Here is a 27,579-nt window from a genome sequence, read left to right on the forward strand (position 1 = left end):
GCCATGAATAAAGAATGGTACCAACACATCCTCAGAGAGCAACTTCTCCCAACCATCCAGGAACAGTTTGGTGACGAACAATGCCTTTTCCAGCACGATGGAGCACCTTGCCAAGAAGGGTAAACATTGCAAATATTGACTCTTTGCATCAACTTCATGTAATTGTCAATAAAAGCCTTTGACACTTATGAAATGCTTGTAATTATACTTCAGTATTCCATAGTAACATCTGACAAAAATATCTAAAGACACTGAGGCAGCAAACTTTGTGAAAATCAATATTTGTGTAATTCTCAAAACCTTTGGCCACGACTGTAGTGTTGGTCCCATGTTTCATGAAACGAAAAAATATCCAAGAAATGTTCCATAAGCACAAAAAGCTAACATCCCTGATAGTGACCATTTCTCCTTTGCCAAGATAATCCATCCACCTGACAGGTGTGGCATATCAAGAAGCTGATTAAACAGAATGATCATCACCTTGTGCTGGGGACAATAAAAAGCCACTCTAAAATGTGCAGTTTTGTCACACAACCCAATGCCATAGATGTCTCAAGTTTTGAAGGAGCGTGCAATTGGCATGCTGACTGCAGGAATGTCCACCAGAGCTGTTGCCAGAGAATTTAATGTGCCCCTTGGGGGTCTCCTGAGTGGCACAGCGGTCTAAGGCGTCACTACAGACCCGGGTTCGATACCAGGCTGTGTCACAGCTGGCCATGACTGGGAGACCCATGAGGCGGCAGACAATTGGCTCAGCTTCGTCCGGGTTAGGAGAGGGTTTGGCAGGCCGAGATGTCCTTGTCCCATTGCGCTCTAGCGACTCCTGTGGCAGGCCGGATGCATGCACGCTGACACGGTCGCCAGGTGTATGGTGTTTCCTCTGACACATTGGTGCTTCCGGGTTAATCGGGCATTGTGTCAAAAAGCAGTGCGGCTTGGCTGAGTCGTGTTTCGGAGGATGCACGGCTCTCACCCTTCACCTGTTGGGGAGAAAAAAAGTATAAAATAAATAAATATATATCTATATAAATATATATATTTTTTTATGTATCGCGGGCCAGATTGAAGTACTTTGCCCCTCCTTGGATTAGGGTATGGGCAGGGATAAGCTGTACTTAATTCCTGGAAGCTGAAAATGGCCCAGTTCTTCCATGGCCTGCATACTCAGCAGACATGTCACCCATTGAGCACGTTTGGGATGCTCTGGATCAACATGTATGACACCATATTCCAGTTTCTGCCAATACCCAGCAACTTTGCACAGCCATTGAAGAGGAGTGAGACAACGTTCCACAGGCCACAATCAACAGCCTGATCAATTCTATGCAAAGGAGTTTTCACACTGCATGAGGCAAATGGTGGTCACACCAGATACTGACTGGTTTTCTAATCCACAGCCCTACTTTTTTTTAAGGTATCTGTGACCAACAGATGCATATCTGTTTTCCCAGTCATGTGAAATTCATAGATGTAGGGCCTAATTTATTTATTTCAATTGACTGATATCCTGATATGATCTGTAACTCAGTAAAATCTTTGAAATTGTTACATGTTGCATTTTAATTTTTGTTCAGTATGGATAACCTGAAGGCTACCTACTTCTGTTAAGGTGTCCCAGGTGTCTTTGATGCTGTAGCAGTGTCTTCAGGTGCTCAGGGTCAGAGACAGACTGAACACACTCCTCCAGGTCAGAGGAGTCAAGGCGGAGACAAGATGCTGTCTGAGGGTGAGAGATGCAAACTTAAAGTTAAAATGGAAAAGGAGAGTGCAGTCCACTCCCAAATCAACCCATATCTCATACCCACTGGAAACATGTCAATGTTCAGTCCATTTATTAAAGGGGGTTTATTCATTCATAACTGTAAACGCAACATTTTTTACATTTGAATTGATAGGATGAAGATGCAGTCATACCTGTGTAAAGCTGGGCACCGGCAGCAGCTCCTCCAATCTGGAGAAGAACTCCCACACCAGAATCTGCAGTGCTGTGTCATACTAATACCGTACTGCAATGGGAACACCTCTTTAATGAAAATGTAGAGAGCTATTACACAGTTAGGTGAATGGTCTTGCCTGTAACACGTGTTATCATCAATAATATTACTTTAATAAAATACTTGTTTTATCCATTTGCACTAATATTCTTGATATTTGTCACAGTACCCAACTTGACACACAATACACACATCACATGCTTGGGAACATTACATTCAATTATTACACAGAACTACCCAACTGTCGTATAGAAATCATAAAGTGTGACTTTGTGAGATTCAAATGGTATTAGTAATTGACAGGTGTGATACAGGTGTTGTATATCAGAAATGATTGGATAGTACATGGAAACAATGGCAAAAAATATATATATTTCCAGAAATTCTGCACAATTGGTTCCCAACCACAGGTATTAGGAGCCCTGGGGGTACTTGGCCTATCCACAGGGGGTACTTGAAAATACTCAGAGACCATAGGCCTGCTGGTAAAATGCATGAGGGGGTATTTCCGGGGTACTAGGAGCCCTGGGGGTACTTGGCCTATCCACAGGGGGTACTTGAGAATACTCAGAGACCATAGGCCTGCTGGTAAAATGCACGAGGGGGTACTTCAGGGTATTATGGGCACAACAAAATCCAGTTGGTGGTACAGTAACCGAAAAAGGTTGGGAACCAGCTATCTACAACAAGGATGGGCAATGTTGGTGGGGGCCCCCCAAAAAATGAATAAATAAATTTGGCGCCGCAGTGGTTTGCCAACCCACAAGTGCAGTCAGTTCCGGCCCTAGCATTTTGGGGGTCTTAAGTGAAGTTGTCCCACCCCCCCCAAGCAAAACATTTTAGCAGCCCCCCCCCCCCCTTGACAACAAAGAGAAAATTAAAGTTGGAGTTAATTTCCTGCAATTCTACACATTTTGCCCTGGGCCAGAGAGAAGATTTTGCAATTGTATAACTAATTTCATGCAATTCTGCTAATTTTTTCAATGGATCAGCCTGGTCTCAGGCTAGATGTAACATTGTGAATGTATATCTGAGGCACTCAAATCAGTATGATATGTTATATTTGGTATTGTATGATTATATAAGAACAAAAGGAGGGTGGATGGGTGGGCGTATAACTTTAGCAACTTTTCAACTACTTTGCATGTTAGCTAACCCCTAGCCTAGCTAGTGCGAGCCACCTAGTTAACATCAGCCAGGAATGCGTAACATACCGTAAGTTTAGCAAATTAGTTTTATATGAATTGTCATTTGTAACATATACGAAATGGATGATGGACATCCACAAGTTAATACATACCATACTAAACTCATAATAAATGGAATGTCTCGAATTTACATACATAATAATACAAAATGCTCTGAGACCAGGTTGGGCAGAGAGAAACATTTACAGTTTTACAGACAATTTCCTGCAATGTTTTTACATTTCGCCATAGGTTGGAGACATGTTTGAAGTTTTTATATGATATCTGATGATCAATTGGGGCGTGTCATAATTCGACCATGATTAGATAGCTGTGCGCTAGACTAACTAATCAATCAAAAAACGTTTTGCTGACATTAACGAACTGAGTGACAGTCAGTAACTGACATAAGAGAAAAACTGCTGATGCACAACCAAATTTCGAAATAGTAACTTGTGTATTGTACTAGTCCAACTATCAACAGTAAATTGAGACCCTGACAGTTCCTTAAAAAAAAGTGTTTTGGGGGAGACATATCCGCGGGGCTATAATGTGGAGGGCGCCAGTTGCCCATCCCGGATCTACAAGGGTTGCTATTTGCCAGAGAATTGGCCTTGTAGCCTATCAACGATAATATTTTGGCCATTCTTCGCAGCGTGTCCTCGCCTTCCTTATTTGTAAAATGATATTACAGGTGTCGACTATACAGACCACACCCCAGTGGCAATGAACTCAACTGTCTCGCTTGCACCGGAACGGACTCACTCGAATACTTCACTGTTCGGAAACATCGAGTCACTGTGTATGAACGGATCGGGAAAGGACGATAGTGACACTTTTTATGAATCTGCGGGCTATTTTATGGAATTACACTTTTGGAGAGCTACGGAATCATGGAAGCGCCGCCATTTATGAAGTCAGTTTTACCTGCGCTAGACTCATTCACAGTCGACGCAGATGACACGAGTTTGGCATTACCACCAGAGGATAATACAAAGACTCATTCAACCGACCGGAGTTTTCGTGTTCAGCAACAAGTGCAGCTCACACTTGCTCGTAAGGGCAAAAAGACAACGTCCAATGGTAAAATAGTAGTTTACAATGTGTTTTTCATTGAGTCTGCACGAATAAACAAGGTCTGTAAAGATTAGCCTATTGAAATCGACAAGGGAATTTGAAGGTGCGGGGGGGGGGGGGCTGTTTAGACATAGTCTACCAGGAAATACAGGACGGGTCGAAACCAGATGCAACCGAATGGACATGCAGGCCTAGTCATTTGTGTCAAATTCTTAGTGACATTGTATTTGTCATGACACTTGAATATAATCGTCTTCTAACATGATTGCAATCTCCTCTAGCCTACTGTATTTGTGGTCCTCTCCATTTACCTTTCCAATAGGAGAGGGCGTGTGTCCAGATGGTAATTAGGGAATTGGTGCGATGGCATGGGCCTTCAGAACACATGTGGTGTGTCTTTCAGGTAGTCTTCATCTATCCAGAAAGCCATCAATTATCACCTGTTCCAGAGATGGAACCTGGTCTAACATGAAGGTAAGGCCTGTCCTATTATACACAACCCACTATCCACAGTCACAGGTGCTTTAGCCTCCCTAAAGTTAATCAGAGAGCCTGAATGTTAGAAATAACAGCTACGTGATTCAACCCCGGAGCAAGGGACTTTACCCTGCATGGCAGTCAAGTGCAATGTGCCTCCTGTTTAGCCTGTACATTCATGATCTGCCTTCTGTCTGTACTGGGTCTGAAGTTCAAATGTATGCAGATGATACAGTGATATATGTGCATGCAAAGAGCAAACAACAAGCTGCACAAGAACTCACTACTGTAATGGTCCAGGTTACAAAGTGGCTCAGTGACTCGTGTTTGCATCTCAATGTGAAAAAAACTGTTTGCATGTTCTTCACAAAGAGGGCAACAGATGCTACTGAGCCAGATGTCTATGTGTCAGGGGAGAAGCTCCAGGTGGTATCCGATTTTAAGTACCATGGCATCATACTTGATTCCAACCTCTTTTAAAAAGCATGTGAAAAAGGTAATTCAAATAACCAAATTCAACCTAGCTAATTTCCGATTTATACGAAATTGTTTGACTACAGAGGTAGCAAAACTGTACTTCAAATCTATGATACTGCTTGACTAGTTGGGCCCAAGCTTGCTGTACAACATTAAAACCTATTCAGTCTGTCTACAAACAGGCTCTCAAAGTGCTTGATAGGAAGCCTAATAGCCATCATCATTGTCACATCCTTAGAAAGCATGAGCTCTTGAGTTGGGAAAATCTTGTGCAATACACCGACGCATGTCTTGTATTCAAGATCCTTAATGGCCTGGCTCCCCCTCCACTCAATATTTTTGTTAAACAGAAAACCCAGACATATGGCAGCAGATCCACAAGGTCTGCCATGAGAGGTGACTGTATAGTTCCCCTAAGGAAAAGCACCTTTAGTAAATCTGCATTCTCTGTGAGAGCTTCCCATGTCTGGAATACACTGCCATCAGACACACAACTGCACCACATATCACACTTTCACAAAATGCTTGAAGACATGGCTAAAGGTCAATCAGATTTGTGAACATGGTCCCTAGCTGTGTGTTGCCGCTCTCCATGTTGTCTGTTGTCTGTAGCTTGTGAGGTGTGGAAACACTTTGTTGCTTTTATGAATTTTGACTTGCTGCTTTTTGTTCTATGCTGCTCTGTCTGTATGCTACGTCTTGTTTGTCCTATGTTGCTCTGTCTGTATGCTATGTTTTGCTTGTTCTATGTTGCTATTGTCTATATTGTAATTGTTTTTAATAACCTGCCCAGGGACTGCGGTTGAAAAATAGCCGGCTGGCTAAAACTGGCACTTTTACTGAAACATTGATTAATGTGCACTGTCCCTGTAAAAATAAAAAATAAACTCAAACTCTGGAGGATATGTGAAGTGTTTTTAAAAATATTTTTTACTTGAATTCCATATTTAGTGCGTCACTGAGGTGTTAAACTTCACAAGAAACAACAGGGAAATGAGATTTCTATTTGCCCCTAAAATAATTGGTTTTGAATGTACTGCCCATATGGTTTGAATAAAAACAAATTGGATAGTCTCAGGGATGTGCAGCTATTGTAAGCCCCAAGCCCATAGGGCAGAGTGTTAGATACCCATCTCAAAAATGTGACAAATAAAGCCTTTCCTCCTGGCACACTTGACATATTTATCGCCCCTTTGTCTGTTCAACCAAACGCTGAAATTCTATCATCTCGCATAGACAATTTGAATTGAACTGCAGTTTTATTGAATAATATCTTCAAGATTCCTAAAGGAAACCTTATAAGGCTGACTACACCGCTCGTGTTGCAAAATAATTTCAGAAATCTATATTCAATTATTACACCCACACTGCTCGCGCACTCCAACGAGCGTCTGCGTTGCCAAGGGCTAAAATAGAAGTCAGTTCTATTTCTGATGCAGATCGCGCTGCAAGTCCTGCCTCTCCCATCTCCTCATTGGTTATACCCACGTGGGTGACTGAAAGACGAATGAGGTCAGTGGTGGTAATGCACCTAATTTATGAAAGTTGCCAATCGCAATATAAATTCAAGAGAAGAAAAGGCCTAGAAGGAGGAGGGATGACTAGAAACGATTCAGTTTACCGTTTTATGTGTGAATTAATTGTCGGAATAGAGGACCTTGTGCATTTCAGGTAAAACAACAACTCAACGTTTATATCCCAGGACAAATTAGCTAGCAACAGCAAGCTAGCTAAATAGGACAAATTAGCTAGCAAGTGCAAGCTAGCTAAATTGCCATACATGTTTAATGCTTTTTGACCTGTCCCCAAATAATGTAATTGGTTCAGAGTATGTTTTGATATTTTAACCTGCGTGTCGTGATCAAGTTTGGTTGGGGGTACAAAATAAATGTATGCACGATGGCGCACGCGCACAGCCGGTTTGGGTTCCGTGTAAGGTGTGGCTTTAAAACACACAATACAGGATGATGCAACAATACAAACAGAACCGTGGTTATTCAGACATCAGAGAGCATTTTGTAGGATATTTTTCCCTAAACCTTTTGTGTTGCTTTGAGTCATCAAGACTGTGTCCAATTATATGCAACAGCTTTACACAGATGTTTTAGCATTATTACCAGAAATGTCTTTATGGTTGATTCAGTTGTGAGCCTTCTGAAACGGGGGAACTTCTGCTTTTGATCTTTCCATGTAGACACACTCATCTTTTGGCCAGGTCGGAGGCAGGGACTTCAGCAGCCTGTCGTCTTTGAAGGAAACTAGAAGAAGTCCGTCTAAGAGGGTGGATTTGACCCCAGTCACCAGCCCCGAGTTACCTCGCTCCCGTCTGGCCTACGGGTCACTCCGTTTCGGAACCTACACCCTCCCCGGCCCTAGCCAGCTGCCCATGATGGGGACTTCAGAGGAGCGGTCGTATGGGACAGACTTGATGCGGCGTTATGCCCATTCAGAAATGGCCCGTAGCACAAGGACACACGCCATAGCTAACGGCGGCAACTACCACTGGGGCCAGTCCCTCAGACAGACTCGAGGGCCTCAGCCCCTCTCTGCAGACCACTCATTCCTGTGCAGCAGCCCTGCGATTCGCACCGACAACAGCCCCTACCTGATGGAGGTTCAAAAGGGGACGAGGAGACAAACAGGCTACGGGTCATTCAATGCTACCCAGAGAACAGAGGGCCTGGCCTGGCTGGGCCAGATGGGGAAGGAGAGCCAGGGGCATGTGGGAGCAAAATGGCCTCCTTCGTACCCAGCCTCACTGGTCAGCATGGAGGTGGACATGGGCCAGATGAGGGCGGCGGCGGAACCAGAGATCCAGCAGACAGACGTGAAGGAAGTCACTGTGGTGTAAGACGACTTATGCGTTCCATACAAACCTGAAGATGATTAGATCTGGCAATTAATTTAGTTCTCAAATCAAATGTTATGTCACATGCTTTGTAAACAACAGGTGTAGACTAACAGTGAAATGCTTACTTACGGGCCCTTCCCAACAATGCAGAGAGAAAATAGAGAAATAATAGAAAATAAATAACAAGTAATAATAAATGCACAATGAGTAAGGATAACTTGCTCGAGGTACCAGTACTGAATTGATTTGCAAGGGTACAAGTTAATTGAGGTAGATATGTACATACTGCATAACTAGGAATAAAGTGACTAGGATAGATAATAAACAGGATAGATTATCAGCAGCAGCAAAAAGGGTCAATGCAGTCTAGGTAGCTATTTGGTTAACTGTAACTAGCTATTTAGAAGTTTTATGACTTAGGGGTAGAAGCTGTTCAGGATCCTGTTGGTTCCAGATTTCAGTGGCTTATCTCGGCTGGCACTAAAGCTATTGTAAAAGAGTCTTCCAGAGAATTATTGGTGGTTCAGTTGCTTATCTGTCGTTTTCGGTCAATGATTTACCCAGATTTTGTAATAGGTGTATATAATGGAAAGTGTTGTGAGGTTGAGAAATTGGATTAATCCGAATTTGGGATTGATAAAGTGAGTGTGTGTTTGTCAATGACAGGAAGGTACTCTTCAATGCTCTCTCCCATACACAGGAAGCCAGAGAGCAAGGTGCCTGAGCTGACATTGGAGAGGGCAGTGAACCTGCTGGGCCAAGAGAATGAGGAGATGCAGATCACTGCTGCCAGATTTATTCAAAACCAATGTTTCAACAGCGCTGACGCCAAGAAGATGGTGAGCTGGGGCCCATCTCTACTACTGTTGACTTGCCTGCTCAATTAAGGATAAAGGCTTTCTGGGCTGTAGGCCTACAATATAGCTGATGTTGATAATACAGTATGTGCCATTTTCAAATAATTGGGTTGGTAGGGGTATTTTCCCTTCAATTTATATTGAGATTGTGGGCGATTTGCATGAATTCAAGTTGAGCTCACTCTTCATAGGAACAAGGGTAGATGAAGATCTCTGCCTGTCTGTCCCCAGGTGTTCTACCTCCACGGTATACCCAAGCTGATCAAACTGCTGCAGAGCGACAGCGAGGAGCTGGAGCGCATAGCGGCGGGGGCGCTCCGAAACGTTGTCTTCGAGAGCAGCGAGAACAAGATGGAGGTGAAGGACAACCAGGGCGTGGCCCCTGCACTGTGTCTGCTCAGGAGAAGTCGCGACATAGAGACCCGGCGGCAGCTCACTGGTTAGTTTGAACACCTGCTCATGTAGTTCTGAAAGAAATTGTCGTAGCACTTTATTAATGACCAGGGCGCGTATCCACAAAGTGCCTCAGAGCAGGAGAGTGGATCTAGGATCAGTTTATCCTTTTAAACCATAATGAATGAGGGGGGCTGATCCTAGATCAGCACTCCTATTCTGAGACGCTTTGTGAATGTGATTTACATGAACTTACACTGTAAAATGGTAATGACACCGCAGTAACCTAAGAATGAAACGTTCCACAGGGCTGTTGTGGAACCTATCCTCCCATGACCTGCTGAAGGAGCATCTCTCCAAAGAGGCCCTGGAGATCCTGACCACTTCTGTGCTGGTGCCCTGCTCAGGCCTGTCTGAGGGGGAGAACCCCAAAGACGCCATGCTGGCTGACCCAGACACCTTTTACAACGCCACTGGCTGCCTCCGGTAGGTCGTCTGGTCTGGACAAAGGCGTTTATTGGCCATTTGTGTGTTTGGCACTGACCTATGTAGTATCTGTGATCAAGTATTTCTAGGGATCCATCTTAGGGCAGCCTGGGATAGACACTAGGCAGTGGGATGCAGAAAGGGGTATAGTATTTATGTTTGGAATGATCATGAAATAATTTATTGATTGATGGTCCTCTGTAGCTTAGTTGGTAGAGTGTGGTGTTTTTCAAAGCCAGCACAGTGGGTTCGATTCCCAGGTCCATCTGTACGTAAAATGTATGCATGCATGACTAAGTCGCATTGGTTAAAAGCTTCTGCTAAATGGTGTACAGTGCCTTCAGAAGGTATTCACTCCTTGACTTTTTCCACATTTTGTTGTGTTACAAAGTGGGATTTAAATGGACGTCTTAAAAAAAAAAAAATGCAATTCAACAATCTACACAAAATATTCTGTCAAAGAAAGATATAATATTACACTATAAAACACTAATACATTTGAAGGCGGAAGTTTACATTCACTTAAGTTGGAGTCATTAAAACTCGTTTTTCAAACACTCCACAAATTTCTTGTTAACAAACTATAGATTTAACAAGTCGGTTAGGACATCTACTTTGCATGACACAAGTAATTTTTCCAACAATTGTTTACAGACAGATTATTTCACTTATAATTCACTGTATCACAATTCCAGTGGGTCAGAAGTTTGCATACACTAAGTTGACTGGGCCTTTAAACAGCTTGAAAAATTCCAGAAAATGATGTCATGGCTTTAGAAGCTTCTGATAAATTGTGTCAATTAGCCTGAGTCAATTGGAGGTGTACCTGTGGATGTATTTCAAGGCCTACCTTCAAACCCATTGCCTCTTTGCTTGACATCATGGGAAAATCAAAAGAAATCAGCCAGGACCTCAGAAAAAACATTGTAGACACCCACATGTCAGGTTCATCCTTGGGAGCAATTTCCAAATGCCTGAAGGTACCACGTTCATCTGTACAAACAATAGTATGCAAGTATCAACACCATGGGACCACGCAGCTGTCATAACGCTCAGGAAGGAGACACATTCTTTGGTGCGGAAAAGTGCAAATCAATCCCAGAACAACAGCAAATGACCTTGTGAAGATGCTGAGGAAACGGGTATAACAGTATCTATATCCACAGTAAAACAAGTCCTATATCGACATAACCTGAAAGGCCGCTCAGCAAGGAAGAAGCCAATGCTCCAAAACCGCCATTAACCTCTAGCGTCGAGCAATCCCGTATCCGGGAACTTAATTATAGCCTCAAGCTCATTACCATAACGCAACGTTAACTATTCATGAAAATCGCAAATGAAATGAAATATATTCACTCACAAGCTTAGCCTTTTGTTAACAACACTGTCATCTCAGATTTTCAAAATATGCTTTTCAACCATAGCTATACAAGCATTTGTGTAAGAGTATTGATAGCTAGCATAGCATTAAGCCTAGCATTCAGCAGGCAACATTTTCACAAAAACAAGAAAAGCATTCAATTAAAATCATTTACCTTTGAAGAACTTTGGCTGTTTTCAATGAGGAGACTCTGTTAGATAGCAAATGTTCATTTTTCCCCAAAATATTATTTGTGTAGCAGAAATCGCTCCGTTTTGTTCATCATGTTTGGCTAAGAAAAAAAATCCTAAAATACAGTCTCTACAACGCCAACCTTTTTACCAAAATAACTCCATAATATCGTCAAACATGGCAAACGTTGTTTAGAATCAATCCTCAAGGTGTTTTTCACATATCTATTCGATGATAAATAATTCGTGGCAGCTGTGTTTCTCCTCGAAGCAAATGGAAAAATACACGCAGCTGGAGATTACGCAATAATTGCAACGGAGGACACCAAGCGGCCACCTGGTAGATGTAGTCTCTTAAGGTCAATCTTCCAATGATTTGCCTACAAATCACAATGCTGTCGACACCTTGGGGAAACGACAAAGTCTAAGCTCATTCGTGACCGATACACAGCCATATAAGGAGACATTGGAACACAGCACATTCAAAATCTGGGGCACTTCCTGTATGAAATTTCATCTTGGTTTCGCCTGTAGCATTAGTTCTGTGGCACTCAGACAATATCTTTGCAGTTTTGGAAACGTCAGTGTTTTCTTTCCAAAGCTGTCAATTGTATGCATAGTCGAGCATTTTTTCGTGACAAAATATCTTGTTTAAAACGGGAAAAAAAAATTATCCATAAATTAAGAGCGCCCCCTATATCCAAGAAGTTAAAGCCAGACTACGGTTTGCAACTGCACATGGGGACAAAGATAATACTTTTTGGAGAAATGTCCTTTGTTCTGATGAAACAAAAATGGAACCGTTTGGCCATAATGACCATCGTTATGTTTGGAGGAAAAAGGGGGAGGCTTGCAAGCCGAAGAGCATCGTCCCAACCGTGAAGCACGGGCGTGGCAGCATCGTGTTGTGGGGGTGCTTTGCTGCAGGAGGGACTGGTGCACTTCACAAAATAGATGGCATCATGAGGATGGACAATTGTGGATATATTGAAGCAACATTTCAAGACATCAGTCAGGAAGTTAAAGCTTGGTTGCAAATGGTTCTTCCAATTGGACCACAAGCATACTTCCAAAATTGTGGCAAAATAGCTTAAGGACAACAAAGTCAAGGTATTGGAGTGGCCGTCACACAGCCCTGACCTGCCAAAATTTGTTGGCAGAACTGAAAAAGTGTGCGAGCAAGGAGGCCTACAAACCTGACTAAGTTACACAAGCTCTGTCAGGAGGAATGGGCCAAAATTCACCCAACTTATTGTGGGAAGCTTGCGAAAGGCTACCTGTAACGTTTGACCCAAGTTAAACCATTTTAAGGCAATGCTACCAAATGCTAATTGAGTGTATATAAACTTCTGACCCTTTGGGAATGTGATGAAAGAAATATAAGCTGAATTAAATCATTCTCTCTACTATTATTCTGACATTTCACATTCTTAAAGTAAAGTGGTGATCCTAACTGACCTAAGACAGGAAATGTTTACTTGGATTAAATGTCAGGAATTGTTGAACTGAGTATAAATGTATTTGGCTGAGGTGTATGTGAACTTCTGACTTCAACTGTATATCTTGACTAGATAAGTATTCAACACCCAATACATGTTAGAATCACCTTTGGCTGTGAGTCTTTCTCTGTAAGTCTCTTAAGAGCTTTGCACACCTGGATTGTACAATATTTGCCCACTTATTAATGAGAGAATTCTTCAAGCTCTGTCAAATTGGTTGTTGTTGATAACTAGACAGGCATTTTCTAGTCTCGCCGTAGATTTAAGTCAACTGTAACTAGGCCACTAGGCCATTCAAGAACATATATTGTCTTTTTAGCAACTCCAGTGTATATTTGGCCTTGTGTTTTAGGTAATTGCCCTGCTGAAAGGGGAATTTGTCTCTGGGTCTGTTGGAAAGCTGACTGAACCAAGATTTCCCTCTAGGATTTTGCCTATGCTTAGCTCTTCTGTTTATTTTTATCCTAAAAAAACGTCCTAGTCCTTGCAAATGACAATCATACCCATAAGATGATGCAGCCACCACCATGTTTGAAAATATGAAGAGGTACTCTGTTTGATTTGCTTTGTATTCAGGACAAAAAGTACATTTCTTTGCCACGTTTTTTGCAGTTTTACTGAGCGGTTTCCTTCCTCTCTGGGAACTGAGTTAGGAACGGTGTCTGTATCTTTGTAGTGACTGGGTGTATTGACACACCATCCAAAGTGTAATTAATAATTTCAACATGCTCAAAGTGATATTCAATGTCTTTTTTTTTTTTACCCATCTGCCTCTTCGTGAGGCATTGGCAACAAAAAACAACCTTCCTGGTCTTTTTTTTGTTCAAACTTTAAAATTCTCTGTTCAACTGCTGGACTATACAGATAATTGTATGTGTGGGGTGCAGAGAAGGTGTCATTAAAAAATCATGTTAATATTATTGCACACTGAGTCGATGCTACTTTATTATGTGACTTAAGCACATATTTGTACTCTAAAAGGGTTGAATACTTATTGACTCAAGACATTTCAGCTTTTCATTTTGAATTCCCTTGTTAACATTGCTAAAAACATAATTCCACTTTAACATTACTGGGTATTGTGTGTAGATCAGTGACACAATCTCAATTGAATTCATTTAAAATTTCATCTAACGCAACAAAATGTGGATAGAGTGAAGGGGTGTGAATACTTTCTGAAGGCACCGATTTATTATACGGTGACCCAGGCGGTTCATGTCCAATCCATCTCTCACCACAGTGTTACATATCACAAGGCTTTGTCAAGATTATTATATTTATCTCTGACAGCCTCTTCGCCATGAGTGAGAACTGTGAGGTTCCTCAAAGGCCATCGTCATCCTGTTACTCCTTTCTACCTGGCAAAACAGGCATGATGACTTCTGCCTTGGCAGCATCACCTCGATGGAGCAGCAATGTGCTGGAAACAATATCCTGCATTCCTTGTGTTCCTGTTGATCTGACAGCCTTTGGTTTGGTACAGATATACCACCTGACAAACACAACATGGTGTAACAAGTAGTGTTTTGCTTTTGCCTAGCAACCGATACAACTGAAAACAGGCAGGGACTAAATTATTAATGGAGCTCTCTTCCTCTTAGTGGCTCTAGTAGAATTGAAACCTCTGAATCCATATTGGCTGGTGCTATCAAGCCCTGGCAACCATTGACTTGTGTAACTCTGAGGAATTCCTCAGTCTTAGGCCTGATTTTAAAATGAAAACACACAACACTCCAACTCACAGCCATAACCTTGGGCCATCACTGATGTTACTGTATTTGACTTGACGTTAACAAAAAGGCTGCAGAATTTTTAGGAATAAATCATTAACATTTGGTCACATGTATTGAGGCAACTCGTGTGTTTTTGCTTGACTTCATCTAAAAGGAAGTGGAACAGTTGACTCGTTGACCAGGGGTTGAAATTAAAGTGAAAGATTAACTCGTGTTGCTCATTTGCTTACGTTTCCTTTGTGCTTGAAACGTGTTGCTATCTCAACACATAGAGACATGTTATTACAGTGACCTATTGTAATGGCTTTATCTGCAGATAACAGAAAAAGCCTTTTAAAGTACACCAAATATCTCTCTGCTACAAACATTTAGCCAGTTTGGACAATGTCTAGAATGTAAAGAATGCTTTTGTTGTTGCCTAGTGGCGATAATGACAACCTGTCATTGTTGTTGTCAGAAACATAAGCTCGACTGGTCCAGAAGGGAGAAAAGCCATGCGGCAGTGTGAGAACCTTATTGATTCCCTGGTATACTACATCCGCGGGACCATAGCTGACTACAAGCCTGATGACAAGGTACTGCATGTGAAGGACTAAAGTAACATTTACTAAGCTTTTGTGCAAAATGTTCACTTGTTTCTTTTCGTTACGAGCGTTACTAAACATTTGTAGGTGGAATAAATATTGACACAGGGAAATTAAACAAGACTGTTTTAGCCTATATTTTATCAATTTGTCTCTAGAACAACTTAATCTTGCATTTAGTGTTGAAATATTGAGAACATCATGAACCAGCTGTTCTCCAAAACAATAGTATTTTTTTTTTTACAATAGACATTGCAGAATGTTTGATCTTAAAATCATAGTCCCCTGAACAGAACCACTTCTCTCCTTCACAGTCCACAGAGAACTGTGTGTGCATCCTACATAACCTCTCCTACCAGATGGAGATGGAGCTTCCACAGAAGTTCGCCAGCGAGCTCCATGAGTCTCGACTCAACCTGGCTCCAAAGACCAAGACCCCCGGCTGTTTCGGCTCCCGCAGTGCCAAAATCATCCAGGTGGGCTCCCATCACCTCTGTTGTGGCTGTTATCATCTTTGTTGCCCTTATGTACTTGACATGCCCTGTTTATCTGGTTAAAAATAAGTTATTACCACTAAAGTAAATTGGCAATGCCTATGTTATGGATAAGCCGCCTTGTAAATTAAGTGGTGAAGCATACATTTTGAACTAACTCTTTAAGCCCGGTTTTCTTTGACAAATGTAATTGTTAAAAGCCTTATACACATGAATTGAAAATGAATGTGAAACCTGGTATCTGGGAGTTAACAGGAGGCCCTTTCATTCAAAGTTTTCTGGTTGTTTTGGTCCTATAGCGTCTTGAACCAAAGCGCCCTCTGCTGGAGGAGAAGGGTAGTCCCTGTGGGATAGAGTGGCTGTGGAGCGCCATCACTGTGCGCATGTACCTGTCAATTATGGCCCGCAGCATCTGTCCCTACACCCAGGAGGCTGCCATCGGAGCCCTGCAGAACATCACAGCTGGGAACGGCCTGGTAAGGCTTTATCACAGATATATGGGCTATGTACTCTTCTGGGAGTGTGGAATTGATTTGCCCATGGGTTTGATTGGAATAACTACAATACAACCATCTATTATGTTGTCATGACTTGACTGTATAGTAAGTATTACATTGATGTGAATACTATATTATGCATTACTATATTCACTGTCAGTTGGTGATGTTGGGCTCATGGCTCTGTTTGGGCAGGTATCCCAGGCCATCGCCCACACCATAGTACAGCGGGAGAATGGTCTACTCCAGGCCATGAAGATGCTCCAGGAAGGAGGGATGGTTGTGAAGAAGACTGCTGTGTCCCTGCTATGTAACATCTCACGCTACAGAGAGCTTCACGCTCACATTGGTGAGCTGTGAATTGACTCATCAACCGCAATGTTTTAGTCCTACTTAAGTCCCACAAAGTATTTGTCTTTGGACTTGTAAGTGTATGTAAAAGCACAGCAGCATAAAAACCTACCACTGTAGGAAATCAATCTCTCACGAAGTGTTCCACTCTCTCTGTAGTCAAACAGGTGTTGCCACAGCTGGTGGTCATGTTACCCAACTCGGACACGAGCACAGACCTGCCTATAGAGGTGACTGTGTCCCTGTGCCACATCCTCATCAACCTGAGCCAGGACGAGACGCAGCACGTCAGGGCCATCGTCAACCACGGGGCGCTGCCCAAGATCATCAACATCAGCGCAAAGGACAACGGGTCAGTGGGTAGCTTCTGAAGACCACTGCTGCGTTCCAGGCCTGGAATTGACATGTCCACTAACCATATCATGATATATCATGATATACTGTACATAGTAATCTGATGCTATTAAAAGACTGTAGATGGGCTTAAAATGCACTGTATTATTCCTGAACATTATGAGTTGGATTGGAGGGAATTTATTTTAATCTGTTAAACCTCTTCCCTTGCTTTATACTGTTCCTTTTATGTCCGATGACAGTGACCTTGTGTCCCTTTAGGTTTGGTCCCACCAGGGCTGGCCAGGCAGCCTGCATCCTACTACACAGCATGTGGAGCCACTCAGAGCTCCACCGGGCCTATAGGAAGGTGAGGCCCCTACACAGTATAACCTCAAAAGGATAAGAAACATTTTGTGTGGTGACAATAGTCTTGAAATAATCTGTGTTGCTTTTCCTTGCATCATTTGGTAGGCTGGATATAGAAAAGCAGACTTCGTCAACAGCAGGACATCAAAGGCTGTACATTAAATATGGGACTAAGTGGACGATCACAAAGCATTGTGCCGATTGAGGCAATAGTGTAGTTTCTCTTCTGTGTGGACTTGGATGACTCAATTCACTGCTTTATAAAATACTTGTTTTGTGTGTCGACATCTCCACTGTGTGAGGTGTTAAGTTTACGTGTGTGTCTGTTCCAGTAACAACAATTGCTGCAAGCTCTTGGCAGCAGACCAAGTTCTCTACAATGGGGGGAAAAAATGATTAAAAACAAAACTGATGGAGGATCAGCAATGACTTGAATTCCATTTGAAGGAAGGATTTTGAGGAAGAAAATGAATCAGCATAGAAGTGGGAGACAAGATAAGGTTAACATTATGATGTATGTTAGTCTAATGAATGATATAAATGAAGTTGTAAAATATAGTTTTTATGTTAACATAGTTGGATGTAAACAATATTAAATTAGTACCTGTAAGGTCTATAAAAAAGGTCCACAGTCATGGATTTTTCTTTTTGGGGGGGGGGGGGGGGGGGGGGCATGAACGTCACAGAAAGACATGGTTTCTTATTCTACATGTCGCAGGGCAAGTTTGTTCTACATAGAAATTTGCTTTCTGAATGTAACAATGTTGCGTCCTGCTGAAAGCACTCCTGGTTTGATATCTCTGTAATGCAAATAATCACTATAAGCTAGAGGGTTGCAGAGTGCTGAAAAAAATGCCTAAAAGCCACACAATATTTTATCAATCTGAAGTTGATAGTTGTGCTTCAGTTTGAGTAAATATTTGTATATACATATTTGTTAGCCTACACATTACACTCGAGATTCCTTGGGAACTGCATGGTTAGGTAGGTGTTTCATTCTTTTGTTACTACGTTTTACTACTTTGCTTAAAATAAAATACAATTGTGGTTTAATCATTAAGGTTGAATGATTGATTATTTTGTGGTGGTAGTCTTGACAGCAAAGACGCAGCACTTTATACACCCAGCCACCTCCCAACTGCATCTCTTTGGTTAGCTGGAACGTTGATCGGCTGCGCTTGTATGTCATCCCCGGCAAACGTCAGATCCATTTAGGCCTACAGATGACTTCTCATTTCTATTTTTGGCTCTTAGCCTGACTACTTATCATGTTTTCCAGGATGTAAGGGACAAATCAGGGCTTCGCGCTATACATACATGACAACGGCAAAGACACTAACGAACTATTGTAGACAGACGTTGCCTGCCACAATGTTACCAATGGGCAGATTCGATTATGCTGAACCGCGGGGCATCGGGCATAACCTCGTCACGTCATTGGGCGAAAGCGGGGAGGGAGGTGCTCCTTTCTCGAATTGAATAGTAATCTTCACCAGTCGGTCATTTTTGGAAACCAGGCATCGTCCACAAACAAAAATCTTATCCATAAAATGTTAAATTCTAACTGGTGTTCATTGGGATAGCATGCACATAACGCGTTTTTATCAAGATCAATATTTTTGTTCCATGTGTAAACACAGAATCCTGGTTATTAGCTACTGTACGTGCTGAATTAGGTCTATGTCAATTTTGTTTTGAGACGATTTCGCCCTGGCCTTTGAACGGGGCACCTGGTTCACGCCCGGGAGGCAGCCCGGTTCCAAATCGAATGCAATAAACTTTCAGCCGAAGCGAAACACGCCTACACGGGCGCCCGGACGGGATGAATCGAACCCCTCAATGTTCCGGTATAGCGGACACGTCTGGGATTTCCGAGATTACCCACGACCCGACCCAACCCAAACAGGAAGTGTAAACATTTCTCACGTAACAGCAGCGCATGTGATAGCCTTTCTCTTCGACTCCTCAGCATTCACCACTTGGGACTCTGATACTGTTTTTCTCAGTTGGTTGGTGTGTGCACCAGAATACTCGAGGCCATGGACTCGATCAGTTGTTCGATCTGCCTAGATCTACTGAAGGATCCAGTGACTATTCCCTGTGGACACAGCTACTGTAAAGGCTGTATCAAGGGATATTGGAGTCTTGATGACCAAAAGGGAATTCACAGCTGCCCCCAGTGCCGACAGACCTTCACCCCAAGACCTGCTCTGAACAGAAACATTCTGCTGGCTGAGTTGGTAGAGAAATTGAAGACCGATTTCAAAACGGTTCCCTCTGCTTCTTGTTTCCCTGGACCTGAAGATGTGAAATATGATCGTGATGACTCAGCCGCAGAGAGGACGGAGAAACAGGTAGGCCTAAGGATCTGGAACATTATACTGCCATCTATAATGTATTATATTTAGAGATCAGCTTCATTATTGCTGACTGTTTTGCCAGGAACTGGAAGAGCAGGAAATTCCAGCCAACTCCAAAGTTGAGCTGTTCCAGTGACACACACTCTGGGTTCAGTATCACATAATCCACAATTAGGTTCTTATTTGTAAATTCTCTATTCTGCTTTCAAATTGACTGATGAAAGTCAAAAACCAACTCTGTTAGACAAAATAGGCTGTCACAACAAAATCACTTTAAAACAAACAAAGGATGGAGTAGATTACAGTAAACGGCAGGATGGGCCAGATAACATCCAGATCGAATCTTCAAAAGTCAAAGGTCACTCATTTACATACACTGCAGAGGCATGAACTCTGAACTATCGTAACCTTTTTGTCTTGAAGGCACTCATTTATCATTTAATTTAGTCTAAGTGATTTGTTTAGCATAATCATGTTTTTGCCATATGACAGTATTTCCCCACTCAAAAACATAACTTGGTCGATTATGAAAACTGTTGTCCATTTTGGTAATCATTTGAAAATGTTATTCTCTTCAGGGGCAGCTGAGGGAGAAACGGCAACAGGTCGGGCTGAGAATCTGTGTGAGAGAGAAGGAGATGCAGGACGTAAGACAGGCGGTGATGTCCCTTTCAGTGAGTATTTATTAACCATTTAGAGTATGTACATTTATTTTGCAGAAAGTTATGTACTATTTCTAAACTAAAACCAGGGAGGAGCCTAATACCACTGGGACACACTATAGGGACTGATTGTCTGGGGTCTAGGCATAGAGAATGATAGAGGCCTCTAGTGGCCAAAAGGCCATACTAGCATGGGCAGTGCTGTAGAGGGCTTCTACCATTTTAATTTAGTCAACTGGGTGGGACTTCCAACTTCATTGGCTGATCCCTCCTGGTGACCTTGTTGGAGTCATGTCCAACCGGATCATCAGGAGGGATCAGCCAATTGTGAGGAAGAAAATGTACTAGTCAAAATGGAGACCGCCTCAATTGCGCTGGCCATGCTATCACAGATGCTATAATGACACAATGCAAAGAGGAGTTATCTATGGGTCTAGGTGAGTGCAGAGTGAATGTGCTGGTTAAAATGGCCCCCCTTCCTTCTCTCTTCTTTTCTCATAACAGCTTTCAGCACAGGCAGCAGTGGAGCACTGTGAGCTGGTCTTTGCTGAGCTGATCCGCTCCATTGAGAGAAGGCGCTGTGAGGTGAAGGAGCTGATCAGCGCCCACCAGAGGGCGTCAGTAAGCCAGGCTGAAGGACTCCTGGTGCGAATGGAGCAGGAGATAGCTGAGCTGAAGAGGAGAGACCAGGAGCTGGAGCAGCTCGCACAAACAGAGGATAACATTCATTTCCTCAAGGTGACATCACTCTTTCTATCCACAGTGGCAGGGTGGTGTTCAGAGCTAGGCACGAAACTACCTGAGCTTGTTCAATAGGAATGTTTATTTTTGTTTCATAATATGTTCCCCGTTTGTGCCCATTGAACATGACCCAGGATTCCTTACTTCTACAAAACATATAACCTCTGAGCTCCAGAATTCCGCAATTTTCTTATTGTCTATTCTTCCTCTCTCTCTCTCGCTTGCTGTAGACTTTCCAGTCTCTTTGTGTGGCTCCTGTATCTGAGCTCTTACCCTATATCACTGCGAACCAGCACTTCTCCTTTGAAGAAGTGAAGAGCTCCATCTCTGGAATGATGGAGCGACTGGAGGATGTATTGAAGGAGGAAATGGTCCAGATACCTGGAAAAGGTAAGTGTTACAGATATAGTGAAGATAAAATATTTGGTTAACTTTCTGTTAAATGCTTCTTGATTATAAATGAATACATCCATTTGTCTGCCTATATACAATATAGTAACGGCTGTCTCCGAAGTCTATTTCCTCAGCCCAAGACCAGAGTGTGAGTAATATACACACACACACACACACAATGAGTTAATATTTAATCTTTGTTTAATTTTGTATATATTTGTATTGAATGCTTCTTCATTAAACATTAATTATTCACTGTATCTCCCTACTCTATATAGTAATGGCTTCTGCTGAAGTACATTTTCATCATGAGCCCAAGACCAGAGTGGAGTTCTTGGAGAGTAAGTAATACCGTCACACACACCTTATCACAAATGCATATTTCACCTTCATTTAATTTTTTCACTTTCTTAGACTACTGCCATCTCACGTTGGATCCCAACTCGGCGTATCAACACCTGCGTCTGTCTGAGTGCAATAGAGAAGTGTCATGGAGTGACAAGGCTCTGTCTTATTCTGACCACCCAGACAGATTCACAGACCACTACCAGGTGTTGTGTAAAGAGGATCTGTCTGGAACCCGCTACTGTGAGGTGGATAGGAGGGGGGAGTGTGAGGTAGCCATCACATACAGAAGCATCAGCAGGAAGGGCGGATTGGAATGTTGCTTTGGTTCCAATGATCAGTCCTGGAGTTTGGTGTGTCGCAACTTGAGTTGTTCCTATTGGCACAATAAGAATAGGACTGATATCCCTGTCCCCTGCTCCACCAGAGTAGGAGTGTATCTGGACAGCAGGGCAGGGACTCTGGCCTTCTACAGCGTCTCGGATACAATGACCCTCCTCCACAGAGTCCAGACCACATTCACTGAGGACCTCTGTGCTGGGTTTTGGGTTGGTCCTGGTTGTGGATCATCTGTGGCTCTGTGTTGACTGAACGTCATAGAATCAAGTGTATTTCAAATCAAATTGTATTTGTCAAATGCGCCGAATACAACAGGTGTAGGCTTTACTGTGCTTACTTACGAGCCCTTTCCCAACAATACGGAGTTAAAAAGTAGGGGGGAAAATGAAGGAAACAGTAAAACAATAAAATGACGAGGCTATATAAAAGTTGTACTTGTACTGACTCGATGTGCAGGGGTATGAGGTAATATGTAGGTAAGGGTAAAAGTGACTAGGCAATCAGGATGGATAATAAACAGAGTAGCAGCAGTGTATGCGAAGAGTGTGAAAGTGTGTCTGTGTCATTGTAGTATGTGTGAGTGTATAGAGCCAGTGCTCTATGCACAAGGGGGTCAATGAAAATAGTCTGGGTAGACATTTGATTAATTGTTCAGCGGTCTTATGGCTTCGGGGTAGAAGCTGTTCAGGTGCAGTCTATGACATGGGTGGCTGGAGTCTTTGAAAAATGTTTAGGGCCTTCCCCTGACACCGCCTGGTATAGAGGTCCTGGATGGCAGGGATCTCAGCCCCAGTGACAAATAGGAAGGAAATATAAGACCGATCACTTGGGAAAGTTGATTTGCTTAAAAGCGTGACCTGGATGAAGGGAGTTGACACTTCATTTAGGAGTCCCGCTGCCAAGCCGCTCTTTATCTACAATGTTTGATTCCAGCTTTACTAATGGGGGAGGGCTGGGGCCATTGTTTTAAAGATTACAATAATAAATTAAATAAATCATTTTTGTTTGTAGTATCATTTCTATCTTGATAAAATAAAGAACAAAACTAAGTTCCTGAGAGAGGGGGTTAGAGTTAGTATTGGGGAGTTGTTGTTTTGTTACGTGAGGAAAAACCAGGAGATGGAATTTGGGTGATTGATGTGGTGGGGAACAGCTCTAGCTGAATTTGGGTGATTGATGTGGTGGGGAACAGCTCTAGATCCACTTACACTGTTGTGGTGTTTCCCCTCGACCCTGTTCCATCCTCTGGGTTTTTGTCTGGGTTTGGTTCAATCAATTCATCAAATGTATTTATAAAGCCCTTTTTTTTTTACATCAGCTGATGTCACAAAGTGCTGTACAGAAACCCAACCTAAAACCCCTAACAACAAGCCATGCAGATGTAGAAGCACCTTGATCTTGTCAATTGACTCTCTTGTTAAATGACATGGAATGCTTTTCGATAAAGGACAGGATTTAGTAAGACTTTTTACTGAGAATAATACATTTTAATTTCTTACACCTCTTTGACCTGGAGGAAAATAAAATACATCCCAACTTGCAACCTGCCTATTTAAAACAAAACAAAACATATATTTTTTATTTTATCCAATTGAGTAATGTTGACATTTGTGACCATTTAACCATGTACAATGTATTTAAACAGGCAACCAATAGATGCCAAAGCTGACAGTACAGTGGGTCTTCGGTAAAATAGATCTAATAAAACTGTAGGAGGACAGATGAAGAGTAGAGTGGGGCCCTGTTTCTGCTGCTTGCCCAAGGTGGTTTCAGTCTCATGTCTGTAGTCCCTGGACAGTCATGTGCCTGTGCAGCAGTGCCTGTGCACCTCTTGACTTTCATGCATCTAAGCAGTGATAACCCTGTTGTGGTGTGGAGTGTAGCTGCAGTGCGGTACTGCTGGAGGGGGGAGGTGCAGGGGGGGCTGAGGGCCAAGGAACATCATTCCTCCTACAGAGGGCTGACACACAACACACACAGAAACCATATGTTTACTGTATTCTGGGTAATGGTCCTCCCACTCGGCACACACTGGTTAAATAAACATTGTTTCCACTTCATTTCAGTTAAATAAATATTGAATTTTTATCTGTGCCCAGTGGGATGTTACTAACACTGACTTTGAATTGTCCCCTACTGAATCATATAGTTTCTCTATCCACAAAATTACCAGTTACAATTTTTTTTTTTTGCATGTGTAATATCTACATACCCCGGGTGATTGAACAGGCCCTCCCCCTGCTCCAGTCTGCTGGGAACGTAGGATGGACACCGGCCTGGACACCGGCTGGATGTGATGGTACACACATAGTTTGACTTTGAGAACCATACTATGATACACTTATCTCTCAAGTTCAATGTGTCACACATTCTAAATTCAATTAAGGAATCAGGAAATAAAAATGAATTACATTCAATGACGGAGTAGAGTTCTGACTTTAACTATGGAGGTCTGTACCGGTGTGTGGCCTTGCAGAGTTGCTCTGGGGCTAGACCCGGAAGTCTAGCAGAGCACAGGGGGAGCAGGAAGGATGTGTTATGGGTGAAGGGTTCTGGGTCCATGGACTGTGGCACACCCTAAACACATGCTTCTTCCTGTAGGAAAATCAAACCACTAGCATTAAATAAATAGTATCACTTTATGTGATGCTTCAATCAATTCTTGTTCTAATAGTACCTCAACTAGTACCTCAACAGAGCATGACTTGAATGTTTCATTTGAATACACAAATGACATTTTAATCAGAAGGGTGTTTTGTCAGGGCATTTGATCTCTGTAGCAGGGATGCTTGCCTCTTCACAGGACAAAGTGTCCTCTCTGCAGCTCTCTACTTTTTCATGATGTTCAGCCCAGGCCTGGTGTGGCTTTACCCTAGTACAGCGTGCAGGTGTGTACCATGCTATGGCTTAGCCACCCACCAGAATATGCAGATCATCATATGTTATGTATACAGCACATTCAATGCTAACATACAAGTACTAACATATATAGAGAGACTTGTAGGAAATGTATTGTTTCGTGCCTGAGGCACTATGGCACAGCACCGCAGTCATCATCACTATCGTTTCCATCATCATCATTACCATCATCATCATCACCTCCATCATCCTCATCTCCATCATTACCATCATCTCCGTCATTATCATCATCTCCATCACCATCTTAATCATCATCATCACAGTAAGCCAGCACCACAGTCACCTTGACATGACTTGACACTTTCCTACTTCCAAACTGATTGTGTTCAAGGGTCATATCTGGAGTATTCATGCCTGTGTTGCCTGGCTGTGGACGGCCTCATCCTTTCCTGTGTCCTGCAGGGAATGATCTCCTCCACCACGTCCTTAGTCAGGGAGTGCCAGATATCTGTGGTGCGTCTGGTTCGACTGGCCTCAGTCGACACAGAATGCCTGGCATGAGCAGCCATTTTGTCCCTACCTGCAAAGGCATGTGAAGTTCATTGGAAAATACTTAATGGGTAAAAAATAATATGGTGGAAACTCATTATTAGGCTGGCTTTCACCTGGTGAAGAAGAGGAGAGTTTGGATTTTTTTTGTTTCATTTTTGTAGACCCTCACTCTTTTTCCACAATTGAACATCCCCAAATCGGCATGGGTTGTCCATCTAACAGAGTCCAGATTGGACACATCCCGAACTAAGATTACGCCTCGATCACACCGACAGTGAAATGCATTTTAGTACACCAAAAGTACATTCATTTCCAATGGAACGCTGCGTTTGCCTTGCAGCATTGCGTTGCAGAGGCAGTTGCTGTGCGTTCTGTGTGGTGCATAGTTGGATTTATCGAACATATGTGTCAAACTGTATGTGTAGAAGGCTTGGCATAAATGGCAGCAGAAGGTGAATGTTGAACTTTTGTTGCACACATATCCAGATGATGCTGCGTGCCATTTTGCGCAAAAACACTGTTGGTGTGATCGAGCTGTTACTGGTGATCAGCTGTCTCCAGAAGGTATACAGACACCACCCCAGTTTAAGCTAGTTTTCACGTCTTTCACACACACTCGGTTTAGGTATTGAAAGCAGAAGAACAATGTATAGAAACTAAACCATTAGTTTGTTATAATATGACAGTGCTTGACTTGTTGCCTGAATGTTTAAGTCTACTTCTCTATACCTATATTCAAATGTAAAAATACATACTGCTATCCGCTCCCTGATGCGGTTTTCTGGAGTAGATGTCTGCAGTAGGTCTCTTCGCATGGACCTGTCTTTGGGGATGGACCAGGTGGAAAACTTGAAACTTTGTACAGGCATACAAATATACATACATCTTTATATGTTATGGGGCCAGTCTTTCCTACCTGGGGACCAATGCTGAAGTCCCATGGGTATCCCAGGGCACCTTCCACATTGCCTGTGTGGAAGAGATTATATTCCATCTATATACTGAAATAGGTCTGGCACAGTTAAAAAAAACTATCTTTATTTATTTATTTATTTATTTCACCTTTATTTAACCAGGTAGGCAGGTAGGCAAGTTGAGAACAAGTTCTCATTTACAATTGCGACCTGGCCAAGATAAAGCAAAGCAGTTCGACAGATACAACGACACAGAGTTACACATGGAGTAAAACAAACATACAGTCAATAATACAGTATAAACAAGTCTATATACAATGTGAGCAAATGAGGTGAGAAGGGAGGTAAAGGCAAAAAAGGCCATGGTGGCAAAGTAAATACAATATAGCAAGTAAAACACTGGAATGGTAGTTTTGCAATGGAAGAATGTGCAAGGTAGAAATAAAAATAATGGGGTGCAAAGGAGCAAAATAAATAAATAAATAAAATACAGTTGGGAAAGAGGTAGTTGTTTGGGCTAAATTATAGGTGGGCTTAATAAGACGAACACTTCTCTCAAATACTGTATGTCAACTTGATTTAATGTGTGTCAGTAAGGCCTAATTCAGAAAGGAAACACCATGTGTCCCGTTTAACCATTTAATTATATATTTGTAAAAAGTACAATACATTGGGCTCTGCTCCTTCGGGGTAGCTCACTGCCAGAGTGCAGCAAAGCACCCCCACAACATAATGCTGCCACCCCGTGCTTCACGGTTGGGATGGTGTTCTTCAGCTTGCAAGCCTCCCCCTTTTTCTCCAAACATAACAATGGTCATTATGGCCAAACAGTTCTATTTGTTTCATCAGACCAGAGGACATTTCTCCAAAATGTACGATCTTTGTCCCCATGTACAGTTGCAAACCGTGGTCTGGCTTTTTTATTGCGGTTTTGGAGCAGTGGCTTCTTCCTTGCTGAGCGGCCTTTCAGGTTATGTCGATATAGGACTCGTTTTACTGTGGATATAAATACTGTTGTATCTGTTTCCTCCAGCATCTTCACAAGGTCCTTTGCTGTTGTTCCGGGATTGATTTGCACTTTTCGCACCAAAGTATGTTCATCTCTAGGAGACAGAACGCGTCTCCTTCCTGAGCGGTATGATGGCTGGTCCCATGGTGTTGATACTTGCGTACTATTGTTTGTACAGATGAACGTGGTGCCTTC

At 42.5% G+C, this 27,579-nt stretch overlaps 2 protein-coding genes across 3 annotated transcripts; both read left to right on the forward strand.

Annotated features, from left to right (window-relative positions):
- Positions 1 to 3,567: 3,567 nt before the first annotated feature.
- Positions 3,568 to 18,267, forward strand: pkp2 (plakophilin 2). Its single transcript, XM_020490817.2, has 13 exons — positions 3,568 to 4,264; positions 4,662 to 4,732; positions 7,407 to 8,059; positions 8,764 to 8,902; positions 9,152 to 9,359; positions 9,622 to 9,799; positions 15,040 to 15,157; positions 15,481 to 15,642; positions 15,960 to 16,136; positions 16,353 to 16,506; positions 16,668 to 16,860; positions 17,124 to 17,211; positions 17,316 to 18,267. Exons 1-13 carry the CDS (start codon positions 4,075 to 4,077, stop codon positions 17,370 to 17,372), a joined length of 2,388 nt encoding a protein of 795 aa, XP_020346406.1. The 5' UTR covers positions 3,568 to 4,074; the 3' UTR covers positions 17,373 to 18,267.
- A 458-nt stretch (positions 18,268 to 18,725) lies between these two features.
- Positions 18,726 to 23,050, forward strand: LOC109896570 (E3 ubiquitin/ISG15 ligase TRIM25). Of its 2 annotated transcripts, none has more exons than XM_020490819.2 (7): positions 18,726 to 19,564; positions 20,149 to 20,244; positions 20,737 to 20,970; positions 21,204 to 21,363; positions 21,488 to 21,514; positions 21,645 to 21,707; positions 21,781 to 23,050. In XM_020490819.2, exons 1-7 carry the CDS (start codon positions 19,250 to 19,252, stop codon positions 22,296 to 22,298), a joined length of 1,413 nt encoding a protein of 470 aa, XP_020346408.1. In that variant the 5' UTR covers positions 18,726 to 19,249; the 3' UTR covers positions 22,299 to 23,050. The 2 variants fall into 2 exon arrangements, with proteins under 2 accessions (XP_020346408.1, XP_020346407.1); XM_020490818.2 differs by having other exon boundaries at positions 18,729 to 19,564; positions 21,470 to 21,514.
- The last annotated feature ends 4,529 nt before the right edge of the window (positions 23,051 to 27,579 follow it).

Source organism: Oncorhynchus kisutch, linkage group LG9 (assembly GCF_002021735.2).
Source record: "Oncorhynchus kisutch isolate 150728-3 linkage group LG9, Okis_V2, whole genome shotgun sequence".
NCBI lineage: Eukaryota > Metazoa > Chordata > Actinopteri > Salmoniformes > Salmonidae > Oncorhynchus > Oncorhynchus kisutch.

What these genes read in the sequence shown, in the direction of transcription:
- LOC109896570 (XM_020490818.2), top strand. Translation starts at nt 19,250, where the DNA reads ATGGACTCGATCAGTTGTTCGATCTGCCTAGATCTACTGAAGGATCCA. An exon ending in AGGCGGTGATGTCCCTTTCA is followed by an intron (nt 20,245 to 20,736) that starts GTGAGTATTTAT and finishes TTCTCATAACAG; the next exon opens with CTTTCAGCACAGGCAGCAGT. An exon ending in CCTCAGCCCAAGACCAGAGT is followed by an intron (nt 21,515 to 21,644) that starts GTGAGTAATATA and finishes TACTCTATATAG; the next exon opens with TAATGGCTTCTGCTGAAGTA.
- pkp2 (XM_020490817.2), top strand. Translation starts at nt 4,075, where the DNA reads ATGGAAGCGCCGCCATTTATGAAGTCAGTTTTACCTGCGCTAGACTCA. An exon ending in TCACAGCTGGGAACGGCCTG is followed by an intron (nt 16,137 to 16,352) that starts GTAAGGCTTTAT and finishes CTGTTTGGGCAG; the next exon opens with GTATCCCAGGCCATCGCCCA. An exon ending in ATCAGCGCAAAGGACAACGG is followed by an intron (nt 16,861 to 17,123) that starts GTCAGTGGGTAG and finishes GTGTCCCTTTAG; the next exon opens with GTTTGGTCCCACCAGGGCTG.